The sequence below is a fragment of the Gymnogyps californianus genome, chromosome 1, assembly GCF_018139145.2.
Source record: "Gymnogyps californianus isolate 813 chromosome 1, ASM1813914v2, whole genome shotgun sequence".
Lineage (NCBI taxonomy): Eukaryota > Metazoa > Chordata > Aves > Accipitriformes > Cathartidae > Gymnogyps > Gymnogyps californianus.
The window spans coordinates 71,756,612-71,781,995 of NC_059471.1; the positions used below are offsets into that span (position 1 = coordinate 71,756,612).

General features: G+C 41.1%; 1 protein-coding gene across 1 annotated transcript in view; it reads left to right on the forward strand.

The window, feature by feature from the left end:
• The window catches only part of AFF3 (ALF transcription elongation factor 3), a 328,610-nt gene that overhangs the window by 49,577 nt on the left and 253,649 nt on the right, over nucleotides 1–25,384 (forward strand). Inside the window, 1 exon segment of the mRNA XM_050912014.1 lies at nucleotides 3,920–4,723. Coding sequence (XP_050767971.1) covers nucleotides 3,920–4,723 — 804 coding nt within the window.

Sequence of the window (25,384 nt, forward strand, 5' to 3'; positions counted from 1 at the left end):
GATTATTACCTGTGTGCCAATGTACTGACTGTCATGGCACAGACTTCATGTATCATGGACACACCAGTAGTTTCTGAGTTATAATGTCTGAAGGCGCCTCTGTGCAACCACAGTATAATTCCATCAACTGTAATAGGAGTGGATGAAAAATCATTGCCGTCTCTAGAAGCAGAGAGGACACTGAGCGGGTATCCTATGGGGAGATCAGAAGAATGGCTCCATGCATGCTTCTTATCTTTGAACACTATGTCCCTATTTTGGACAAGCGTGTAAAGAAGGTGCTGCAGAAATACATCCTACAGCTGGCTTTGTCAAGGAAACATGGAGAAAGGCAAAGCCCAGGACAGCAGTATAACTCACCCACAGCTCTGTTGGTGTGACAGTCACAGCTGCTTGGGATGACCAGTCATTCTGACAGTATTGGACATCAAAACTGCAGCAGTGGCATACTCTGAATGTCATATGTACACTGGCAATGGACCATTGCCCTGTCTGAACTCATCCAACCTTCAGTGTGGGGGTGCAGAGCTGTGGCTTGGGCTTTTTGATCTTATCGTGGAGAGAGGCTGACTGCAAAAGAGGAAACCTTTCTGCAAAAGCAAAACTGAAACCCACTCTTACTGTCTTTAAAGATCATGTTCAAGTTTTAGGTGTTTCCAGAGGGGAATGAAGTTACAGCAGACATTCACTGCAAGCTCTTATTAATTTCAGTATTCCTCTGCACAGCTTGAGAAACAGGAGCTAAAGCCAAAGGATTTGCCATTCAGAAGGCCATATCTGAAAATCAAAGGCAGACTGGAAATCTCTTAAATCTTATGTCCTCTCTCACCTTGACATGTATCACTACTGTAACATCAGATTTTCTGAAAAATCCTGACTCTTTGCGTTGCCCCTTATCCTGTTCAAAGTATCCATAGCAACCCTTTATGAAAGATTACGGGAAATCCAGTATCTTTTACTTAAAATGTCTTTTACAGGGGGTAAAAAGTAGGAGTTTCATTCCAGATATTTACTGGACATAATACCTTGCCTCATTAACCGTATCAGTATTTTTAACGAAGAAGAAAATTCTGATGACCTTCCATGCAACCATCAGGTTTGTTTTTAGAAGTGTTGAATCTTGTAGTCTTCAAATGCATGGATACATCTTACATTGCAGAAGAATATCAGAGCACTGTAAGTCAGAAATGTTTGCACAGAATGCTTTTCCTACTTACTCATTTTGTGATTATGTTTTCCCTATGTGAATGATTAAATAAGGCCAGCAATATTTCAGAGCAAATAATAGGACAAACTGCTACATCTAAAGCTCATAACAAGTTACCTCAGATCCCATCTTGTTCCCAAAAGGATGTAGGAGAACTCTTCTGGATGAGATCAGCTCAACACAAAATCTTCTCACCTGAGGTTGTCCCCAGTGTATCCAGAAGGGATGAACAACACCGACCAGTTGCCAGCATGTGCCGTGGTACAGGCATTAGATTGGTTTGCTGCAATTATTCTTGTGGTTATCTGGCATCTCTCAATATGAGGTATCTCTGTGTGACCTTCACATCACATGCATATAGAAGACAATCTGCTGAATTCTCTGGGCTAGTGATAGTCTACAGATAATCTGAAATTAGGCTTTTATTTACTTCCCATCCAACAGCAGCCATCAGAAAGAATGGACCTTCTGTTAGGGAAGTTGGACTTTCCAGGGGCAAAACTTGCACATAAATTCTCTTACGTTCATGGACCTAGAGGCAGCCAGGTGGAGAGCTGCCCCACAAGCTGTCTGTGCTGTAGGAGACATGTGGGTGTCAGGAGCCCCGGTCCATTTGGTGGTCCTTGTCGCCGTGCTCCTGGCAGGGAAGGAAACCTCACACGCACAGGCTGGCTGAATCAAGCTGGGTGTAGGCCCAAGGGCAGATCTCCCTCCCTAGAGGGAAGCTGGAAACACATGTCTCTACAAGGTATCTACACGAGGTGGAGGATCCACTGGAAGCATAGAAGAGATCCACTGGGTTAAAGGAAAATTTTCTGTGCCTTCTGGAAAGTAATTCTGCTGGTCAAGGCAATGCCCAAGTGTAGAAGCCCAGGAGACCCCAGGAGACACATGAGTGTATCTCCAACCTTCTTTCTTTTCAGATGTATGTGATGCTTCCCACTTTTGAAGCGTCATTAATAGTTTCTTCTTCTTTAGGACATCGATGTGAAGCGAAGGAACACCCTTTTTTTAAGCCACTTGCTGTCTGTGAATTAATGCTTCATATTTCTTTTTGTAGCACCTTATTGTCCTTGTGACAACAGCAGCTGCATATGCAGAGAGAAGACCAGGCTGTAGTGGTTGAGCCATCTTATTCCAAGTTTGCAAAGCAATGTTTCGGATGCAACACTTTTGAGTTTTTCCCTTCCCACTTCCCTTCAATATATATTACTGATATATATTCAATTCTGTTAGCATTGTAACAAATGCATATCAGAAAGCTAGCTGTAATATATTTTCTGTAGTTACAACGTAATGTCCTCGAAATTTGAGGGGACAAGTTTCAAGCAAGACAGGACTGCTTCTACTGTCTGACTTAGGAATGCTTCCACTGTAGTCCTCTGAAAGTTAGCATGTGGCAATCACTGCAGTCATTTACAGGGCATTTTTGCTTGGATTCAGGTTTTTTAATAGGAAACCCTAAAAAAAAGATTCTGAACTAGGGGATTTTCCCTTACATTTTTGTTTGAGTGACTCAATTTTATTTGAAGGCTTAAAAACAAAAATAGCCCCAATTTTCCAGAGTAACTGATGTTGCTGCTACATCTTTCATATTTTTTATATAACTTTAAGGGGGTCTTCTCCACTCCCTTTACTTCCTTTTTTCTCCTTCTTTCAGTTTTCTTCTAAAACAGAGAGTCTTGAGACAAAAGCTTGGCCTTCTGAAGCCAATGGGATTTTTCCTATCCAGACCCCATGTCTGGAAGAGAGAAAGGAGAACACCACTGGCTCATTACTGTCTTCCTCTGAAAACGTAGAGCAAAGAACATCACACGCCTGAATCTTGGCAGGGTTCAGAAAAATCTCTGCTGCATAAATGCTAATGATACACCCTTTTGCTTACAGTGGCTTTTTAAAGCAAGAGATTTCAATCTTTTCCAGTATGTTTTATTTGCTTGTTTTATTTCTTTGTGGAGCTTCTGCCTTTTCAGTCAGGAAGTAAATGGATGATTTTAAAGACAATGATTAATTTTAAAGGGGGGGGAGGGTGGCTGTGTTCCTCCTGCTGCACACAGCAAGCACTGAGCAAGGTGAAGAATTTGGGGGGTTCTGTTCACTTTTTTTTAAAGAGGAGAGTGCCCTGGAGTGAGCATCCTGTCAGAGTATTTTCAAAGAAGGGACATAATCATCTGTAGTTTTCCCATTGTCCCCTGAGCTGTCTTCAAGTCACCTCAGAGTATTTGGTTGGCTTAGACTGGTGAGTTCAGTCAGTGCTTGCACTGGATGTTGTGTGGCTTCCCAGATGGCATGTGAAAACTTAGGCAGGCAGAGGAGGAAATTGGGAATGCAGTGTTTTCATTCATGGCTGAAGGAGAGCTTGCACTGGGCTATAGGAAAAGTTTTATCATGGTCAGATTTAATCCAAACCATTCTATGTAGTTGCAATAATAAATTTTCTAGTTTCCAGGTAATATACTTTAACTACAGCATGATACCAGTGATAGATTTCTTTTTTTATATACTCTAAGGCCCTTTATAGCTTTTCCAGTTCAGGGTAGATTTAAGATGTTGACAAGCGTCTTCAGAGACAATAAGGATTTTCGATTTCATCCCTCAACACTGCTGCTGAATAAGGCAGTGCTACTTCAGTAAGGATTTCAGCAGAAGCATGCAGGGAATTTTGTTTTTCTTACATTGACTGTTGCAGAACACTCGATTTTTGTTTTGCAGACTAACAAGGGGGATGAGCTCTCGAATCGCATCCAGAATACGCTGGGCAACTACGATGAAATGAAAGACTTGTTAACTGACCGATCAAACCAGAGCCACCTTGTTGGGGTTCCAAAACCTGGGGTTCCTCAGACGTCTCTCCCCAAGCCCGATGAACATCTTATTGCAGACTCGAGACCGCCGCCTCCTCCTCCCATTTCTAGCGCTACTTCTTCCACACCAGCAGCCCTACCTGCCCAGCAGAGCAAAAGCGCCACGATGGGTTGGCAGAAGGCCGGGCACAGTGCCGCTTCGGATGGCCAGCAGAGAGCGAGCAAGCACGGGCACCGGTCGCTGGAGTCACACAAGGGTGACTTCAAACTGGCGAACCAAAAATCCGGTCTGGAGAAACTAAAACGCTATGCATCAAGTCCCACCTCCTCCTCCTCCTCCTCCAACACTGTCCAGCAAAGCTCGCTGAGGGCCACACTAGGAGACAACGTCAACAGAGTGCAGCAGCCAGCAAAGCTCAATGGTAGCTCGGAAGGAGGAGGTCAAGCGCAAGAGAGGCCAGCAAAGCATGGTGGCGGGCACTGCGTCCAAAACTTCCCACCCTCTCTTGCTTCGAAGCCCAGTCTGGTTCAGCAGAAACCGACAGCTTATGTAAGGCCAATGGACGGTCAAGACCAGGCTCCTGATGAGTCTCCAAAGCTGAAGTTACCAGCAGAAACGACCAAGTCGTATAGGGGAGTGCCTTCTAACAAGCCTGATTCGGCCAGGACCAAGTCAAAGATAGCCAAGTTCAGCATTCCTAAGCAAGAAGAGGTAAGGGTTTTTATGCTTTTTATGACATCCCCCCTTGGATGGGTGATGGTGGCTTAGAACTGCAAATTGCATCTGTCTCTTTACACATTTTTAATACATTAGTTTGCACGTTTAATTTTTTTTAATAACATTGATATACTATGTTGCAAATATCAGCCTCACAGTAATGTAAAGATATCTCAACAGTGAAATGCTCACTATCTTCAGGACTACAGTGTCTCCTACAATGGCACTAATAGTGTATATCTTTTCACTGACATTTTTTCCTTACTGTGCACATATAAAGTCTGGGTATTTTTAATTCGGATTTTTTTGCTAGGCTTGGGTATTACTTCTAACTGTTCATATTTCATTGACTTTTTTCTCTTTGGCAATGATTAAATGAAGTGCTTGTGATCAGAAGTAGTTCTGCCATCCTCAATGATGTCAAAGTAGTTTCACAATCTGAATAAATTACTTAAACAATATGAGATCTGTGGAATAGATGAGAATATAGCAATGAGACTGTCCTTTTAGTTCATAGTATCTGTTTCTGTTTCAAACTGATTTCTAAGAAGATTGAGGTTTTCTTCCTAAAGAATAACCACCTGTAGAAACCCAGCCACACTACAAGTATAAGAACATGTCTGAAGAAGCTTCTAGACAACATTTCTGTTATCAGCAGTAGATATGAAAGATTTCTGCTTGGACTTATTTTCTGTTCATTTATTTCACATTCCGTTTATGCCAGTAGGACCCCTTGCTTTATCACTTATACAGTCTGATTTCTGTTTGAGCTTTTTGGATGGGGAAGAAATGGCTGGTTTTGGCAGAATGAAGGGTGTTTTTTTTTTTTTTCTTGGGTGTATTCAGAGGCCTGTACGCCAATACAAAGATGGTCACATCATCCTCTTGTGCAAATTGGTAGAGCTCCCATGACTTAAACAATTTATAGTATTTATAGGATTAAACGACTTTATTTGGCTGAATCACTGGGACTTTCTCAGAGCAGAGATAGTGACTGTTTACTCTTATTTGACAGCTGTGGTGTGTCTTGAGATGTTTTTATTCTTAACATTTTTGTTTCTGGCATTGTTAAAGGAGAGGAAAAATCTAATTTTTGGTGGAGTTCTCTGGCCTCTTAATGCCTGTTTTTCAGAAATGGAGGTGACTGTTGTATTCTCCCTTCGGTTCGGTTTGGGAAAGAAATCTCTCTGGAAGCAATTACTTCTCTCAGCTCTTTTAGGGATTATACCCATGTGGTTTTTCTCTAAGTTAAAGTTCCATCAGTTCCAAACAACATGTAGGTGATATGTTGTTCCTGAAAAGGGGTTGTTTTAGGCTCTTAAGCCAGATTTGATAAGCAAATTTAGCATTCATAAACTGCTGTAATTGTGCAGATAGATCAGGTAATGGCAGATACTAATATCCATTTAGCTATTATTACCTCTTTCAGACTTGTGCTTCTATCTGCAAGTGGGAAGTATTGTTAGAATTAAAGATGCCTGTGGCAATTGTCTGGAGCTTTCAAATTTTCCCCCTTTACATGTATGCAATGCTCTAAGGACTAGTTTGGAAAGGAGTTTTGATAGGCAATCATTTGTTTGTCTGAAATTCAGGATTCACCATTTGCATTCCAAATTCGCCTACCTCAGGAAAGAAAGCTTTCATTTGTTGTATGTAATCCATGCCGATGCATAAGGGTAAATTTATACTGCAGTGTCTAGACATGTAGATGTGTTTGAGATTGCTTTAAACTAACTTGCTTAGGTACTGATGGCAACGTAGGCTATGGTAGGAGAGAGCGGACTGCAGGGTAGCTACTAAAATGTTCAAAAACTTCTCACAGATATTATGGGATGCAGTATTAATGAAACAGTATTTGATAATATAAACATTTAACTGAAGTTGAAGGAGGTGGACAAATAACATTGGTAGGTTAAAAAAGAGCTAAGCGATTATAAAAAATAATGGACAAATTACTCAGCAGAAAAATAGTAGGTACTATAGGTGTTGCGGTTTGAAACTGGAGCTAATGAAAGACAATGTTTAGATCTCATATTGGAGGGCTGAGAGTCCTGGTGATAAAAGTGCCCAGATTTTTTTCCTTTATCCTGACATTTCCTTTGTTCTAACATTTTCCATCCCAAGTGGCACAAGATGAAATTGGTAACCCACTGGTATTGCTACAGGGAGAAATATTGGCCAAGACTGAAAGTTTTTTCAGTCAGTGTTGCCTAATCCACCCTCCCTTTAATTTTCAATCATACTTCTTTTTATTTCAAAATGTTTTTCCATTCTTGTTATTTGTATCATACGTCTCCTAGTACAGTTTTGTAAGAATTTCCATGCGTTTTTTAAATTTCTGCTTTCAAACTCATAAAACTTCTCCTTTGCATCAAATGTTCACTGTCCCCTATTAGGGACAGAAGTTTTAAGCTGCTCTCAGCACAAAAGCTGTCATAGTCCTGTGAACATTTGCAGGCAAAATGAGGCCTCTCTTGTTCAGCATGGGGCTAAAGGTGATGTCCAGGAAAGACCTTGTATCATTAATGGCCGTGGGAAGAGTAGAGATGCCATATAGGATGATCGTGAGGGAAAGCAGGCTGACAAGTGGGCTCCAACAGTGTCTGGGAAGCTATATGGAAACAGAAATGAGAGCGGCAGAAAGGTGCCTAAGAGCAGCCAGGAGAATATGGGAAGCAGAAGGGCAGAGAGCTTGGACATAGGGTATCTGGAGTGCAGGTGGTGGAATGAAGCTTTATGTCTGCTAAAATAAAAGGTATGTGGCTGAGATGGGCTAGGTAGGGCAGTTAGTGTGCTCTGGGGGTTAGTGTATGCAGCACCATGAGGTGTTGCTGGCTCATGGTCAGCTTGTTGTCCACCAGAACCCCCAGGTCGTTCCCTGAAGAGCTCATGTCCAGCCAGTCAGCCCCCAGCCTGTACTGGTGCTGGGGTTATTCCTCCCCCTATTCAGGAGTTTACATTTTCCCTTGTTGAACTTCTTGAGGTTCCTGTTGGCCCATTTCTTCAGCCTATTGAGGTCCCTCTGGATGGCAGCACGACCTTCTGGTATATCAGCCACTCCTCCCACTTTTGTATAATCTCCAAACTTGCTGAGGGTGCACTCTGCCCCATCATCCAGGTCATTAATGAAGATGTTAAACAGCATTGGCCCCAGTATTGGCTGTGGGGGTACGCCACTAGTGACTGGCCTCCAGCATGGCTTTGTGCCACTGATCACCACCCTCTGGATCGCTTTTATAGCCTTGGCTTTCTGTCTGCAGGACTAATTTTGTCATTACACATTTTTTTTCTACTTTCAGCTCTTAAAATGTGTTCATAGTGATACCATGGTCCGAAGCCTATACTTTTCAACTTGGCCTAGACAAGTTCTACGGCCGCTTAACTGAACTGAAAACTGAACTGCAGGAGGCTGTAAGGGAAAAAGATGCAAATAAAGGAAGCAAGATGTGAGTGCAGGGTGTAGGTGTGAGGAGGAAAAAGTGGGGGGGCAGGGGGCAGAGGCAGCTGCCTAGCCTAACCAAGTAGAGAAGCGAATGGTGAGAAATGACCATTTCCCCAACTCCTCCACATGAAGTTGGGGCACATGAAGTGATGAGCACTTCTTTGTGATGTTTCAGTTTTATTTTGAACATCATGTGACTATAGGCAACTTCAAGTTCCACAGAGAAAACCAGGAAACGAGAATATATTGTTATAAATCTCCTGATTTGCAAGTCCACTTACTAGTGCATTCGAGTCCTCTGCTTCCACGCACTTACATTTAGCTTATAGTACTTTCCAGAGTCTATCAGTATATCTAATATCTATGCACTTTCATTCATGTTTACCAGTTTGAAGGAACCATCAGTGGAAAGATAAACACATAATGAAACAAAGTTAAGCCTCCCTGTAAGAACTGAAGAATAAGAAGCAATGTCATGCAAAGTGTGTGTGTCTTCAGTAGGATACAAAATCCTCTTCTGTACATCCCTTGAGGTTTTCAGAGAAACAGGGCACAAAGTTGGCTGCAGTACAATTATTATTCACTGGAAATAAAATCACTTGAATACAAATTATAGACCATTACTTTTCAATACATGAAAAAGGTTGATTTTTAATGTAGTTCAATACCTCATTTAATATTTTTAATCAGTTTTGGAAAGCCTTCAATATCTTGACACAGACTGAAGCTTATAATTTTTTTTAATTGTTTTAATGAGAATAACTTGGATAGACCTGTGTGTAGAAAGGTAGCAGTTACTCATTTGGGAATTTAATCTTTAGGAGCCAGATTCATCAGTGTTAATTAGAATCCATACCCAACCTCCTGGTCCTTCCAAAATTATCATACTGCTCTGTAGAAATGATAGCTTGTCATCTCAAGTACTGCTATTTCACATTTTGAACTACTTAGAAATTGTATTGCTGTAGGTAAAAACCTACTGTACTGGATAGAAGGGAAGAGAAATGTGATACCAGGGTATAGAGGAAAAGAGGCAGGAATATCAAGTGCCTCTCTCTTCTAAAATTTTGTTATAAGTGAGACAATAAGAAAAACCTAAGATGGCAAATCATATTCTTTCTATCTGAGTTCTGTTTTTTAATTTTATGTTATAGGCTGCATGCTGCTTTTTTTATTACATTGAAGAAGCCTTATCTGTTGTCCTTTGCTTACTTCTCTAAGGGTTATGGAGCAAGGAAATCGAGGTTGTATTCAAGAATGACTAGCAGTCTAATGGTAAAAAGGATAGATTTGGTTCTGTTAAATTTGGGAACACGTTTATGTGAAATGTAGATAAGGTCATCATGAGGACATGTTCTTATTCCACTTCACGGAGTGCTTACTTACACAACTTCTGCAGCAGAAGTAATGCACAGTAGATTAAATGTTGAATCTTTTTTTTTCATTTTTGCCCTGGCCTTACTCAGGCAAATTCCTATTTGCCTGGCTAAGATACTCTCTGCAGTCATTCTCATTCGAGTGGCTATATATAGCTATCAGCATCTGGCACATGCGCTAGCAAGTGTTCTTTAAATCTGCAATCTTTTTCTCGCCTATCAGTTCTATCCCCATATATTAATGGAAAGCAAAAAAACTCCACAACTCTTTCCTCCCCTTCTTCCCTCCCTCTGAAAAAACCCTCCCAAATATGGACTTAATGTCAGTAATTTGTTCAAAACCAGACTCTTTTAAGGAGAGCTTTGGTGCATAGCACATGTAATAAGTAGTTCCATTCCAGTTTAAAGTTGAAGGTGGAAGTTCATGTGTGAAAGAACAAGTGCAGCTGCATCTCATTTGACAACAGAAGCTCCAGTGTAGACTAAATTGGGAAGATTGTCATGATCAGTGCATGCTTCCCCTGGAAATACCGCATATGTGGATCTACAGAAAAGTAGAGGGGAGACAGTGTCTCACAAGAAAGGAAAAGGTTTTAGAGGAGATCTGAGGAAGTGCTTTTCCTTAGAGGCACAATGCCACCTTCCCCTTGCTCCAACAGAGCCTATTGAACTGTTGCAGGACTGGGAGTTGAATCCAGGTTTTTCTTCTCTGCTTCCCAGGGTGTTCAGTTCTGTCCCAGAAAGGCAGAAATGAAAACAGAAGAGCAGTTGAAGATGCTTGTAGATAAAAAGGGAGGGAGAGGATGAATGCATTAGCAAAAAGGTCCAGAGTTCTTCCAGCACCGTTCTAGGATGTGCCCAAAGAGGCTGGAGACAGAAGCAGAGAATTAAGTGTGTTGATACTCCTTTACCATTTATCAACTTTATTGAAGAATTGCAGTGCTTGAGAAGCCAGTTAGCAATCACAGCACTCGAGTACTGTAAGTACTGTAAGTATGAGGCAGTTGTAGATGTTTTCTTTCCCAGATGTTCATGGGAACGAGTTAGCAAGCTGCATTTACATGAAGACACAGCTCAATTCATCCCTGTAATGGTACTGCTGACCTTCCCCACAAATAAAGCATGTTTTCCCACGTTAAACAGGAAGAACTGGACAACAAGAGCAGTGTGGTGCTAAGATCCCCGCTAATCGTAGGTTATTCAGGACCTTCGAGTGTGTCCGTGGGAGGGCTGTGCATAACTGCCTGTTTTTATGTAGGAGAGTTCAACAGACTAGGACTGCAAAGAAAGAGTGTATTAAATAGACAGAGTGGTGTTTGAAACGCTCTGAACAAACACAGCGGAGACCACAATGCGCAAAGATGGATTTTCGGTATAGTTTTCAAATTGTGACACAAGCCTCTGCTTTTCTCGCGTTCTGCAGTCGCTGAGGCACACAGCGACTGTGTGTGCGGGCACTTTCACTGAACAGAGTGGGCCTAATCCCTCCGGTTATTCTTGCGTGGCAGCTCTTGTAGAAGGAAAATACTGTTTAGACACCTTTACTTGACTTTTAGAGCTCCCTAGTTTTACTGTTTCTACCCTCAGTGAAACAAGTTTCTTTTCCCTTTTGAATTAAATATCAAAATCTTTTTCTGTGCAAGCACTAGCTGAACTTATCTATAGGTTTTTGAAAATAAAGAATTTATTTACATAGAGCCTAAAGTTTTCTATATGGGTTGATTACCATATGGTATGTGCTATGCGTTTGTTGCTATGGTGAATCACTTGTTGTTCCTCATTGTTTTTCACTGGTAGGATGACTATCATCAGAGAAAAATCTCTTGAAACTGGACGTAAACTTGTGATTGTTAAGGGAATTCCTTAATGTATGCACCTGCCTTTTTGCAAGTTTTCCCCAAGGTTGTTTTTTTCCAATTATTGAAAAAATATTTTGAGCAGTTCATTGGGGTCTCTCATAAATCAGATCCTCCCTTTGATAAAACTAGTCTTTCCATCTTTTCAAAAGTTGGAAAAGTAACCACTTTTGGGATAAGGAGAGCTCAATGAATGTAAGAGTATGGTTCATTGTGAGAGAAGTACATTCCTCGCACTTTTTTTTTTTTACCCCCAATCGAGTGGATGGTTTGGTTTATGAATCAGCTCTGGAGTTGATACAAAAGTGCATGCATAAAAATATCCACAACCCTGTGTAATTGCTTCTTTAGTTCCTTTTGGTAAGCACTAAAGTTATTGATGGAGGAAATAACATTTTAGAACTACAAAAACAGTTTTTAATTGCACATTTTGTCTGATTTTTTGGAATCCATTGTCATGCTTATGATGATGATAACTGGATGTAATAAAAATCCTCCCTACCAGAAACAAAGTAGTCTAATAGACCTCCTTTGTGAAATGCATCTCAGTACATGGCATTGCTATCACTTTTCCACCTTTGGTCCCATTAACATGGGTTGCTCCCAGGCCTCTAAGGGTACTCAGCAGTTGGAGAAACCGGTCCTTTTCTGGATGTGGCTGCAGGAGCTGTGTGCTGCGGCACGGTGCTCCTGCAAGCACAAGAAGCTGTCCTCAGCGCTAGGTTTCGGCTGAGCATCTGCTCCCCGTCTGCTTCGTGGCTCCTTAAACAAAGGAGTGCTTAGAAAGGGTTAGGGTACGGACAGAGAGCGAGGGTAGGCTTGCTGCGGATTTCAGATTACCAGAGAAATACTTAGACGCACTCTGCTTCTCAGACCTTACATTGCACAACACTAGAGCGTTGTATCAGTGTGCAGTCAGGTGTGGAGTCCCAGCCCTTGTTGCTCCTGCAGAGCCGTTATTAATGCCAACTCACATTCTCCTTTCCAATAATTGTAGCAGGGTACAGCATTTCTGTCTACTCTTTGTCTTCACAGCAATCTGCAAGGGATCATGTAGGATGTAAAGGTGGTTTAGGATTTTTTTTTTTTTTTAAATATCCATGAAAAATATTTTACTGCTTTGTTCTGTAGTTTCCCCAGTCTTTCATGAATCAGAGTGACATGAAACTGTCACCACTGAACATACTCACGGGGGTCAGTTATGACTGATGAGCAAGAGAACCAAAGGAAAATACAGCGAGCTTCACAGATCACTGTTAATTCCAGCTAAATAAATAATGTATATGTGCCACTTGATGTATAAGGTTAAAGAGGTCAGACCTCCAGTAATTGTTGTAAATGCATCCAGACAGGCCAGAAGCAGTTAAATTCTTTATTGTTGGTCACATATTCACTTACAGTAAATGAAGACAAATATACCCTTAAATATCTGCATGTAACATACTTTATTCACCCTGCACATCGTAAAGTTGTCATTTCCGTAGCACTTCTGAATATGGAAGATCTATCCCTGTGGTATCACAAAATAGCTTCCTAGAAAAGTAATTAACAGAAGGCTTTTTTTTTTTTTAAGTTCAGAAAAGATAAATAACGTAGGCGTCTGATTTCCTGTCACTCTTGGTTAACTTTGTATGAAAATGGATAGCTTCCAAATTAAAGCAGGCACCGGCCTGTCTGGAGAAAAATGCATCTGTAAAGAAATGTGTACATTACATATTCATGTAGTTCCAAATCTCTTAATTGTATTTTATATGTAACAATCGCATGTTCTGAAATATGGTACCTTTTTTACTTCATGAGTTAAAACCAGCATGCCAGAAAGGCTGAGGTTGCTTCTTACACGGTTTAGGATAAGCATTTCCTTTCCCAAATTCCCTCATACACGCCCCACTCTCTTCCCTCCCCACCAGCATGTTTCTCTGAGCGACGGAGGCTCAGTGTGAGGTGGCTTTACACCACGTTTTATTCAGAAGATAAATACACAAAAAGCATTCAGGCCAGTGTGCCACAGGGTCAGGAATATTGAGATCCAGCATTTTCTCTCAGAACCAAAAATTGCTATTCATATTCCTCTGCATTTACTGCAAATCACTGTAAGGGAAGCTTGTGTAGCTAGAAAGAGAAGAAAACCAAGAGTATTTCTTGTTAACTCTTATCACTAACACATGTTTAAGGAGAGATGGGATTTAAAACGCTCTGTCTGCTTTGTAACTATTTTGAAATGAGATGTTGAAGATGATGGGTTTTTTTCTTGCACATGCTAGAGATTATTAGTATTCAAATACCAGCAGCATAATCAATTGTTAATCAAATTTTGTATTTATTTAAAGCTAGTTGTACAACTGCATTCAGATGCACAGGCAGGTACAGCTTTATGTGACTGCTACAACTTCTAGATCTGAAGTAGAAAAGGGGAAGACAGCTGTGAGATTATTGATTACAAATGCGGTCAAAACCGATATTAATACAAAGTATATAGAATGGCCATGATTTGGCAGTTATGCATTATTTTCTAAGAGGCCTACTCTGATTTTAAGTACAATCTCAGGGACATCTGATACAAGAAAACATATTATCAGAGACATCTGATACAAGAAAACATATTAGCTGGTTAATTTCTGATTTCATGGAAGTAGCAGTCCAGAGCAGAAGTATGCTGTCTAGAAAAAAGGCATGGGATGGAGGACCACGTGCAATGTGAGAGGGACAGCTTGAAAAATATTGTAAGCAGATAATGAATGTCTTTCTTTCTTGCACCAAATCATAAATATTTAGCATGCAGGAAAAGTTAAATATAAATAGATAGAGAGGACATAAAAATGAGCTGGGCCCCATAAGAATGGAGGAGTCTGAGAAAAGAATTACGTGGGAGTCTGAAGGGAAAAGAATGAAATTATGCTTTCAGAAACCCACCAAAAAGGAGGGGTTAGTCATGGTCTAAATTTTTGTCCTCATGGGAGGACCGAGTGCAATGTGAGATGGACAGTTTGAAAAATACCATAAGCAGCAATCGTAATTTATGATAAAGTCTGCATGCAAGATCTTTCAGTAGCTTAGAGATGGCTGAGCAGGCCCCAAAACTTCAGTTTTTTGCTGCAGTGTGTTTGTTCCCACGAGGAAGCCTTTGGGAGCACCCTTCATTCCTGTGCAGTTCCTGCTCCCAGATAGGAATGGACCTATGTCCAGAGGACACCCCTGACAAAGAATCGAACTGCACGATTGAGGTTATTTGTAAAGAAGCTTGTCCTCTCCCATGAGGTCAAAAAATTAGACGGTGGCCATCACCTTCTTCACAGATGTGATATCACTGTCTCGGGAGGAAAATGCATTACCCATCTCCTCCCATAAGCAGTATGGCAGTATGCACAAAGCTGGGCTTGGGTGTAGACGTAGCTTCTGTGGGAGGTGGAAGAGGTGAAACCTCACGCTCACATAGGATGTGTCAAATGTCTGCGAACAGCCTCTAGACAGAGCTGACATCTTCTGAAACCCAGCAGGTCTTCCCCACCCCCAAGAGGGTTTGTAACTTCTGATAATACCCAGTTGCACTCTCATCAATAAACCAAAAACGCTGTGTCTTTTACTACTGTAATCTCTTCCATTCAGGAGTTTCAAAGCTCTTCATAAACATTAATGACAACTCTGGAAAGAATGTATTCAATCTGGTTACAGAGGAGTTAGCCGAGGTGCAGGCGGATGGGGACACCGTTCTCGATGGCACCGCCAGCAGCTACACCGCAGACCAGGCGTGCTCCCCTTGGCCCTGTTTGCCGGTGGTCCGGGCTGAGGGACCAGCTGGAAAATGATGCAGGAGGCTGGGGAAGAGGACAGGATGGCGCGCCCGGATCGTGCACCTTATCCCATCCCCAGACCAAGGCTGGCCATGCTCGCGGCTGGCCATAGCCCCAGAGCAAGCACAGCCAGGGTGAATCGGTGTCAGAGCAGAGAGCAAAACTGAAGAGACTGAACCCCCAATTCTGTGTTCTGACGTTTGTGCTACAGCTTGCCATGTAGCAGAGCAGCGCATGAAACTCTTCCATAACTTTGTGCTGGAAAAGGAAGTTAACACAGAAACATAAGTAAAGGCTTCTTGCTAAACTCTGAATTAATGTTTCTCACTGTATTTCTTCCTATCATTTAGGTCACTTGAGGCAGAGACAGTTCCTGAGTGATTATGTCACTTATGGTTTACCACTTCCATCTGAGTTATTCACTGCACATGCTCCACTAGAAATTAATAGGAGCTTTGCCATTGCATTCAGTGGTAGCAGGATCAGGGTTTGACAGGGATGAATATTTCTTTTCTACATTGTATGAACTTCCTTTGGTCAAGAAGATATTGCCTGAGGGAAGACGGCCTTTTTTCTTCAGTTTTTCTTTGTTTTGTTCCAGAAATGGAGATTTAATACTTGTGGTTGTTTTTTGACATCGTTATTAGTTTGAAGAAAGTCAGCAATAGTAATACAGAGTAACAACCACTGGCAGAAGGTGGCATTTGAATTCAGAAATGCTATGCTGTGTTAATCTGTTAACTTCAGGACATATCTTTAGAGCATCAAAGGCGCTTCTTGACCAGTCTGAGGTGCTTGAGTCATTTTTTCTCTCTTGTAATTAAAGTTTCTAGCTCCCTGTTCAGAATCAGTTTCCTCACCAACTCTTCAGTGAATAAATCTATGTGAGTGATTTCCTGACAGTTGTACATTAGGAATTATGGCATATCCCTGCACATAACTTACAGAACTATCTCAATACACAGAGAAGAGACCATAAAACATGCCGAATGGGAATTTCTCAGATATGCTAATTGCTGCTATATAAAGAGCATGGGATGAAGAGCTGACACAGAGGAAGTTCAACTAAAAAGTACCTGCCACAAATCTTCGAAGGTTCACGGAGGAGTGAATCCTGCTGCTGCCACTTCACGGCAGAGCTCCGCTGAGCAAAGCCTTTGTAGCTTAGCGAGCTCCGGCACGGAGGGCTGGCAGCTCCCTGCAGGCCAGCGCCATGGCCAGGCAGGGGCTGGGACAGGGGTCTGCTGCCTCCGGGAGCCGCTGCTGGCATCAGGGGGCCAGCGGGGTCGGCAGTGTACCGGCATGGGTGCAATTCCCACCTTCTCCGCTCTTCGCTGCCTGGGTGCGGTGCCCAGGCTGGGTTCTCGTCTGTCCTAAAATAGACCCAAATGTAGGCCTAGTTCATTTCTCTTGAAATGGACTGGATCGCATTTCCCGCTCCCATCTTCTCGTCTATGAGCTTGGCTCTCAAAATAAAGCTGCTGCTTTCCTTAGACTGAATTTTTTGTGTATTCAGAGCATGAGCTGGTCTAACTAATGGACATCTACTACCTCTTCTGTGAAGCTTAGGTTTACTGTTCAGTGACAGGAAGATGCTGTCCACGTAAATGATCCTCCAAATTTTTTGCAAAATTTGTACTAAATTCACATGCATGCCAAACTTTGCAAATGAGCTCCGTATTTGCAGAGCACCGCAAAAGAATTTACAGCATAGAGGGGGAGATACAGTTCAGTAAATGTGCTGTAACCAGGCACAAGTTATACTCTTGTAGCTTTTTTAAATGATACCTTTTATGCACTAAATACAGATAGGTATTTTTGCACTCAGTGGAATGGGGCTGCATCAGTGAACTCATTTTAAGTAGGCCATTAAACATCACTGCTTAATACTGATTTTTAACCGTTGCACTTGAGGCCTTTGCCTTAGGTTGACCCGGCAGACAGAAATCAAACGTGCTGCGCCCCAGCAGCTAACAGCTGCTCTGCTACTTCTACTGATACACCTATGTGCTTTTTTTTTTAAACAGGTTTTCTGTACTATCTGTGAAATGCGCATCCTACTAAAGATAATAATTAATGTGGAAGGATGAAACCAAATAGTTATTATTCAATAATTTTAATATAGAATACTTTTTTAAAATAAATCAACTAGGCAAATCAAACAGTATAGAAATGAAATGCACCATTGCAGGCCCTGTGGGAAATTCAGCTAATGAAGTGAAGAGTATCAGTTTCTAGACAGGCAAGAAAGTCTGCTTAATTTAAATAAATAAATTCAACTATTTGCCTCCTTATTTTAAAATCATGGGTTTGGGCATGATCACATAATATGAACAAAGTAACTTCAGTGCAGCCTGTGTGGTTTGAAACACCAAGCAAAATACAATTAACTTTAAAATGGCAAATTGTAATGCTATTAAAAAAAAAAATCTTCTGCCTTCCGGGTGTGACTATCTTTTAAATGTGATGATGTCACCCTGTGAGCCGTTAAACTGTTATCAATGAGCAGGCTGTGCATTTTCTAATGATTATGGTGGAGTTGAAAAAGACTCTAAAATGTTCCTTCAGTTTGTTCATCATTTTTTGTTTGATAATTGTCCTAAAAATCAATGACAGCTACTGAGTACAGAAATTTGATTGAACCAAGTATAAATATAGGCAGCAATTTAGGCTGTTCTTACTCAATAGGAAAATGTCTTTGGATAATAAGTGGATTCCTATCTAAATTCATGAGTTCTTTTATGACATTTTGGGTTAAGCCTGAAATAGATTAATCTTTTTCTGATAAAGTTGCATAAGCTGTGATTTCTCCGGTGACCACATTTAATTGGATATTAAATAAAGTGCTTATCTTTACACCAACAGGTTTTATAGGCTGGATTTTTTTTTCCCCCCAAACTGTATTTCACAGATTAAGTAACAAGTAGTAGGCACACACAAAAAATTATTGATTAAACTGTGATATGCTCAGATTAAATATTAGGCTGTCTTGATTCAGGTAGGCTTTTGAGGTGTGTGACTGCAACTGAGGGTTAAATGCACAGGATAGAGGGAAACTGCAGGATGGTGCCAAGAGCCGTAAGGACAGGTCAGCTCTGCGTATTCTTCCTTTCCCATGTATTCTTCAGCAAACGTACAGCGGGATGGTTTTCTGTTGGGTTTGACAAGAGGCTTAAATTCCTGATAATGTTTTTGAACAGCTTGAGGTCAGGATTCATTATGCAAGGTGCTGTACAAGCACACAGTGAGATGTATCCTGTGATAGAGCCTATCAGCCCTGGAAAGGCAGAGGAAAGGTTAACAGAAGCCTGGAAAGTAAATTAACCTATTGCACCTGAAGAAAGAAGATAGGGACAATGCTGAGAGAAGTACCCAAATGGAAAAACATAGATGGTGTTTGGGAGGAGGAAGTCTTAATAAGGTAAGCAAAGACCACACTTGGGAAGAAGAGTGAGACAAGGAGGAGAGGATAGAGAAGGTGAAGCTGAAAGCGCAGCCTGGCTGGTACGGGAGACGTTCGTCTGGTACTCCACTTGCTGGAGAAGGTAGACCAACAAAAGGGCTCCAAAGGGGCAGAAGATAGTTAGGACTCGCTGCATTTCCTTTAGTGATAATGAAGGTCACTCTTTGGAGCTGAAAGGGCACTTCTGTCCCAGAGAAGGGCAGGACGTTGAAGGAATCCGGCTGGATGGCTTGGGCGCGTGTGTGAGATCGGTGGAAAGAAATACAGCAGCTGTGCAGAATAAGACAGGAGGGGAACCACCAGTGTGAGCCGGAGGCCTTACAGGGGGGGAGAAATAAATGAAGACATTTGTGTTGAGTAAGCTGTGCTAAACCAAATGATGTGGAGCTCACACTAATTGCCATTTTTTCCCCACTGGTATGACATATTGTGAATGTGAGAACAAACTGATGCCTTCCTACGTAATCAAGCCTACTTTTGACTTTCTGCGGATGGAGCTGGCAGCCCTCTGATAGCATTTTGTTGTTTTTCTCCTCATATATGGGACAAGAGAATTGCAGTAGCACTCTGCAGCCGGCTCAGGAGCTTGGACAACCCTTTCCTGGTGGATTTATTTTGAATTTGGCAAGATCAACCAGGAAGAGGTGCAGTGTGGGGTTTTTTTTTCCGCTAAATAAAATTTACCCATTGCACAGAGCATGTAATTGTTTCAGAGCTAATGTCAGACTTGGAAATTGTAATTGCTCACTAAAGGCACCTCATTTCCTACAGCGAGTCGGCAGAGGCTGGCAGTGCTACAGGTGCCATTGCCACGCAGGCTGCGGTGACTCCCGGCTGCTGGCATCGTTTGGCTGAGATTCAAGGCACAAGGTGTTAAAAATCCCAAGTGTGTTACTGAAAGATAAAAATGGAAAGTAGTTCCACCGAGTAATGGGAATATGCATAATGGCCTTGTGCTAATTTCAGTCTGGGGTCACTGGGCCCTCTCTTTTTTGCATAGTTGAAATAGCTGTGTCCAGATGATAAAGATGTTGACAATTATCTTCTCCATCCTCCAGAGACCACACAAAGCTAAGCCTTTTCCTTTTACTTTCTCCTCATTTTCTTTTATTCCTGGCTTGTCATGACTTTTGACATTGGCATGAGGCTATTTTCTAGAGTAATTTCTTTTGCCTTCTTGGCTTTTGGTAATGTAAGCATTTTGTTAAGAATTTTTTCTTTGAAGCTGTATTTTTTTGTTAAGACTTTTTAGGATGGTGTTCTCTTTGCTGCCTCTCACAGAAGTCATCTAGTAAATTAGCAGCCGTTATTTCCCCCTAGGCTTCAGAAAAATGGTAAATCACTTAAATTTTTTCTCTGACTTGTTTTATTTCCAGTAAAACAAGCATTTCCAATAAAACACCAGGAAAGGGATGACAAGCTTCAGAGCTTGTGTTGGTTTTGGAGGCCAAGAGCTGGGTCAGGGCTACAACAGCCCACAACCACCTACACTGGTTTCTGTGGCGAGGAAGGCTGAGCAGGGAAGTCTGGCAGCAGGCACAGCCTGCCCTCAGAGATGAGCCGGGGTGCATCCCAGTGCCCAGCTGGGAATTCCCAGGGATGTCTGCAACCTCTGCTGTTAGCAAGCCAGTGGCAGCACTCCCTATGCAGTCGAGGCAGTGGTAAACTATTATGTGACCAGCTTGGAGACTCTGGGACTTTTCTTAGCAGAGCTGTATCTGGTTTTAAACCTTGTGCAAAAACATAGAGTACATGGGTAAGCACGTAGCGTACCCTTAGAGGCACGGTTTGCAAGGGGGCTGTTTGCGTGTAGACCTCATTTCTCCCCTAATAAAGTAGGCCTCTGGAATTGTTCAAGGGGAGGCAAATTTCTATAAATGTCTCTGGTCTGTCAGCATTCCTCTCAGCAGTGCTGAGATTGAAAAGGCAGTATCTAGACTAGCTCAAAATGTATGTGTGTTGCATTTATACATACCATGGACCACGGCCTCTACAGGTATAAATTGGCCTCATGCCACCAACGCTGGAGTTTTACCTCTTTACTTGCTGATCTCTTATTAGATGCAAAGAGGTCACCCAAATAAGTTCCCAGTGTTCATGCACCCTAACGGCAGTTTAATCTCTGGTTTAACAGAGGGTCTTTGTAAAATTCATGTACACAGATACAGTGTTTCTAAATTGCCAACACAACAGCAGAAGCTTAAGTGCAATTTTTATTCCAATAAAGATGTGATGAAATTATGCCTAATGGTCTGCAGACTGCACTTTTATACGCACTTGCAATGCTCCTATTGACTTCAACTGCTGTTGTCAAGGTATTTCAGTACTACTGAGCTAAGGATCATTACCCTGTGCTATTACAATACATTAAACTAATGCTACCATTTTTCCATTATAACAACAATACCTGGCGACTGAAGGCTACCTCCGACCCAATAACTTGCAATTAAATATTTGTTTCAGATTTCAAAATGCATAAAAATTATGAGGCTTGACAAAAATGTCCAGATTTGACTAGCCCATACCTCCACCCTGGTCTTTAATTCTTTGCATACAGACAAAACAAACTTGGCACTGATGAACAGTTTAGAGATATTAATATTTTTAAGAACATGAGGATTTTAGTTTATAAGTAAGTTGAGTAAAACTACGTTTGAACTAAGCTTTCATTGACTTTCATGCAAACAGCGTTGGAATGATATATTGAGGCTGTACATATCCCAACTCCCAAAGCTTGTGTCCTTCAAAAGCAAAACGATTCCCTGACTGCTGTTGATGCAGCATGCACCAGGGAATACTCATACAAGTGTCCTGGGGCTGAGCTCAGTTATCTGATTTCTGATATTAAAACCAACCCACCAGTTTTTCCTGAGTCCTGTTTGCTCTAATATAACTGAAAATACTGTACTTAAGTGCTGTGGGGAGATAGCTTTGCAGAGATTACTGTACTGGTTGCTAAGAAATTAATAATTTTAAATACATGAAGGAAAGCAAATTCATTGATTATATAGCCTTTGCTACACTTTCTGATTGTTTGCCACTTCTTTATCTTTTTTTTACTGCCTAAAAAAAGAAAACAATAAAGAAAAGGAACAACTGCAAAAGGCTTGAACAGTTGACTGATACTACCTTTATGATAAAGTGGCCCACAGACTAGGGGGAAAAAAAAAAAGAAACCATGACCCTGAGTTCCCTTGGAAACCTCTGCAAACTCATCTTAAAAATGTACACACAACATCTGCCAGACAAACAGGAATGAGGACTTGATAACCAAAACAGAATCCAGATGTGCACAAAAATGGGCTTCTTACTGTTTCTCGTATGTCACTTGCACTGCACATCTACAGCTAAGAGATAGGCAAAAACGTAGTTGATTCATATAGCATGTCCTTTTGATATTGTTTACTCCCCAAAATCCTGGAGTTACTTGTTTATTGTTATGTGTTGATTGCCATTAAGATGGGAAAGGCCCTTCCCCATCTCTAAAGTTTTCTGTACCCTTTTCCTTTTAAGAACCAGCTTTTAAAAGCCATTCTTCAAGACGAAAATATTGTTATGAAAGAACAAATAATAAAGTTATGCACAGATCTGGAAAACTGTGTTTTTCAAGATATCAGGCCAACAAGTTTCATTGCAAAGGTATTTCATGGTTCAAACACAGGGCTCATTCTAAAATGCTGAAGAATTTTGCTTGTGGAACAGATCAGCCTTGATTGCAGAAGTCCTAATTTGGCCTCCTTTTTCTATGCATGCAAAGTTACAGATACAGAATCAGGTGCTTGTGCACCTGCGCGTCAAGTCTGATGCCCACTTACTTTAAGTGACAGATTATCGGCACATAAGGTCTAGTAGCATGCACACCAGCATTGTCATCAGAGACGTCTTCAAACGTAACATTACCCAGAGAGCGTGGCACCTCTCATGTCCCTTGCTGAACAGACAAGTAAAACAAGAAAGAAGAGGATTGGCTGGTGCAGGATCAGTGTAGTCCTGTGCAAGAGGACACTGAGTTGCAGTGCTGGTTAGGTTCAGGAGACCTGGGCTCTGTTTCTGGTACTGTTACCTTCTGGTGGGTATCTCCCACTGCCTGTGGAGGGCATGGCCATCTCTCCGTATTTCCAGAGAACAGCAATAGAAAGTGGTCAGCTGCTGTCCTTGGGGCTGCACAAATCACCTCATCAGTGTTGCCACGCTGGGTGAGAGTGGTAGAGGCAGCTGGAAGGTTAAAGGCAGTATCTTGTGTTATCTGGAGGCCCTTACTGCAAAACACGAACAAACCATACATGGGAAAAAAGCGTACATATCAGCACCACTCTGCTTTCCTGGCTGTGTAGCCCCCTCGTTATTAGCGAAGATTTCATTTGAATTCTTTGCACACTGGTTTGCCATTAAAATCTTGACATTTACCATTTGCAGATAGTTATATACTTCTGTGAAATAGCACTGATGATGCAGTGGCATTAATTATTTGCCTTATAAAGGTGTCCACTGTCTAGAAACTGGTTCTCAAGCAATAATCTTCTTTTGTAAGCATGCAAAGACGTGCATGCAAATATCTATGGGAACACTTTACAAGTCTTAATCCCTTCATGTAAAGGTGCATATCACTAAAATGTACAGATTTTAAATCCCACCGCCTGTAATACACAGCGTATCAACTTCTGAAATGAGTACCAGAAGAGGAGGACTGAGGACATGGAGGTCTGAGTACCTACAGTACGAGCTGTATTCAGGCTTCTTTGATCAGACATGCATCTGTCTGAAAAATAACTGTGCTCCGACTTAATCATCTAGTTCTGCACAATACTTAAAATAAACAAATTAATTCTACAGAGGGATTTAAATTGAACAAATGTATTCACTAGGGAAAGCATAGTGGCATGACTGAATGGCTTAAAATACATCTAAGGTGAAACTATTCTTCAGATTATCAGCAGATCTGCAGATTTGCTCTTTAAACAGTCTATGGACCTTGGTAATCACATTCTTTCTTTAATTATGACAGATTTACAGACAGGAAACAATTCCAGAATACTGTTATAAGAGTTTGCATAAAACCAGCTAGGTTATTTAGCTATGAAATAGCCATAGCTCAGAAAGATGTATCTTTGGAGTGAGGAGAAGAGAAGCTAGAGCATTTTTCTGTGTTGTAAGCGAGGCTCTCAGGATATTGCATGCAACTTCTGATGGACATGTTGCAGTTGTGAGGGTTCAGTCACTGTTGCATTAATAATCCCACCCTACTTTCACAGGGCATGATGCTATACCCTTTTTACTTTAAAAGGGTTGCATTTCTTCTCTACTAGATGATGCTAGGTGACCTTTTAAAATGTGTGGATAAATGAAGGAACAATAAATTTAGTGCATGTCATGATTAAAAGAAGTCGCTCTCACATTTTCCCCTTTTTTATCTTCTTTTTAAAACATGTCATTTACAAATAGAAGTGCTAGAGGACAGTTCAGAAAGCGATTCGAAATTGTATTTTATTGGACATGATAACAAATTTTGGTATTGGATTGCACAACTGAAATGTGGACTTATTAGGTATTAGTGTTGCATTATATTTCATACACTGACTGAATGAGTTTGATGAGCAAAGACAGAGGATTAGCATGCAAACTACCCCCATTGTTTCATATTAAAAAGTGAATATTTAAGAGCTGAAAATGCAAATTTGTTTCAGTTACATGGCACACATTTTTCAGTATGCAAATGTGCCACATCTGTGTATTTGTTTTGCTGCAGACACAACCAGCAAGAGTTTAGTGATGAAATCTGTTCTTAATTATGATAGCAGCTGTTGGAGCAGTAGCCATTTTTTTCCTCCTGATGTGAAGTTGCCTGATTTACTCATTTTTGTCTGCATTTGTCAGGGCTGCCAGTGCAGAGAGAGAACTCTTTGTGAGGGATTGCAATTTGTTTTCTGTGCGAGAGCCAGTGAAAATTGACTAAATCTGCACAGCGGGGTAGTTTTATCTTTTCCTTTCCTGTATTGCAAGCTGTTGTACCTCTGCTCCAGCACAAGAGGCCTATAAAACTACCAAACAAATGAGGGAGCTGTTAAGTGTTCCAGCAAGTATCTTAAGCAGCAGTTCGTGTAAATGAACGATGCCTTAATGAAGAAGGAAAAAAACGTCCGACATCATAGCTGTGGGACAGATGGCATTAATATAATGTATTGATAAACACTTTGGAAGCTTATTTTTCCTTCCTCAATTATTTCGTTTCCATATATAAGCCTAGTAGATTATTGAAGTTTGTAAATGCCAGAGAGTTTAATACTCTATTTCCTCAACATTTTGATAATAGGAAGAAAGAGAAAAAGTGGAAAGATTATAAAAGGATGATAAAAAACCTCCTTTCTGAATACACGATCTCTTACAGTAATTTGTTAATGAGGCAATGCTGTTGCAAATCAACACAGAAAACGACCAATAACGCTTCATAGCATAACGAAAAATTGGCCAAAAATTGCAGTGCAAATGAAAACAGAATAAAAAGAAGACATAAGTTATTGATACTAAAACTTATGTGCTAAGAGCCTACTGAATGAAACATTTATGGTCTCCCTACAATCACAGACTAATAGTCTGTTTCACACTGGATTGTTTCCACACCAATATTTTATGCCTTGTTTTTTTTTGATCTAGGCAACACTAAATTTAAACAGATTTCAGCCCTGCTCCTTTTTCGGTTAACTTTTTGATGGCTTATCCTGCATCACTG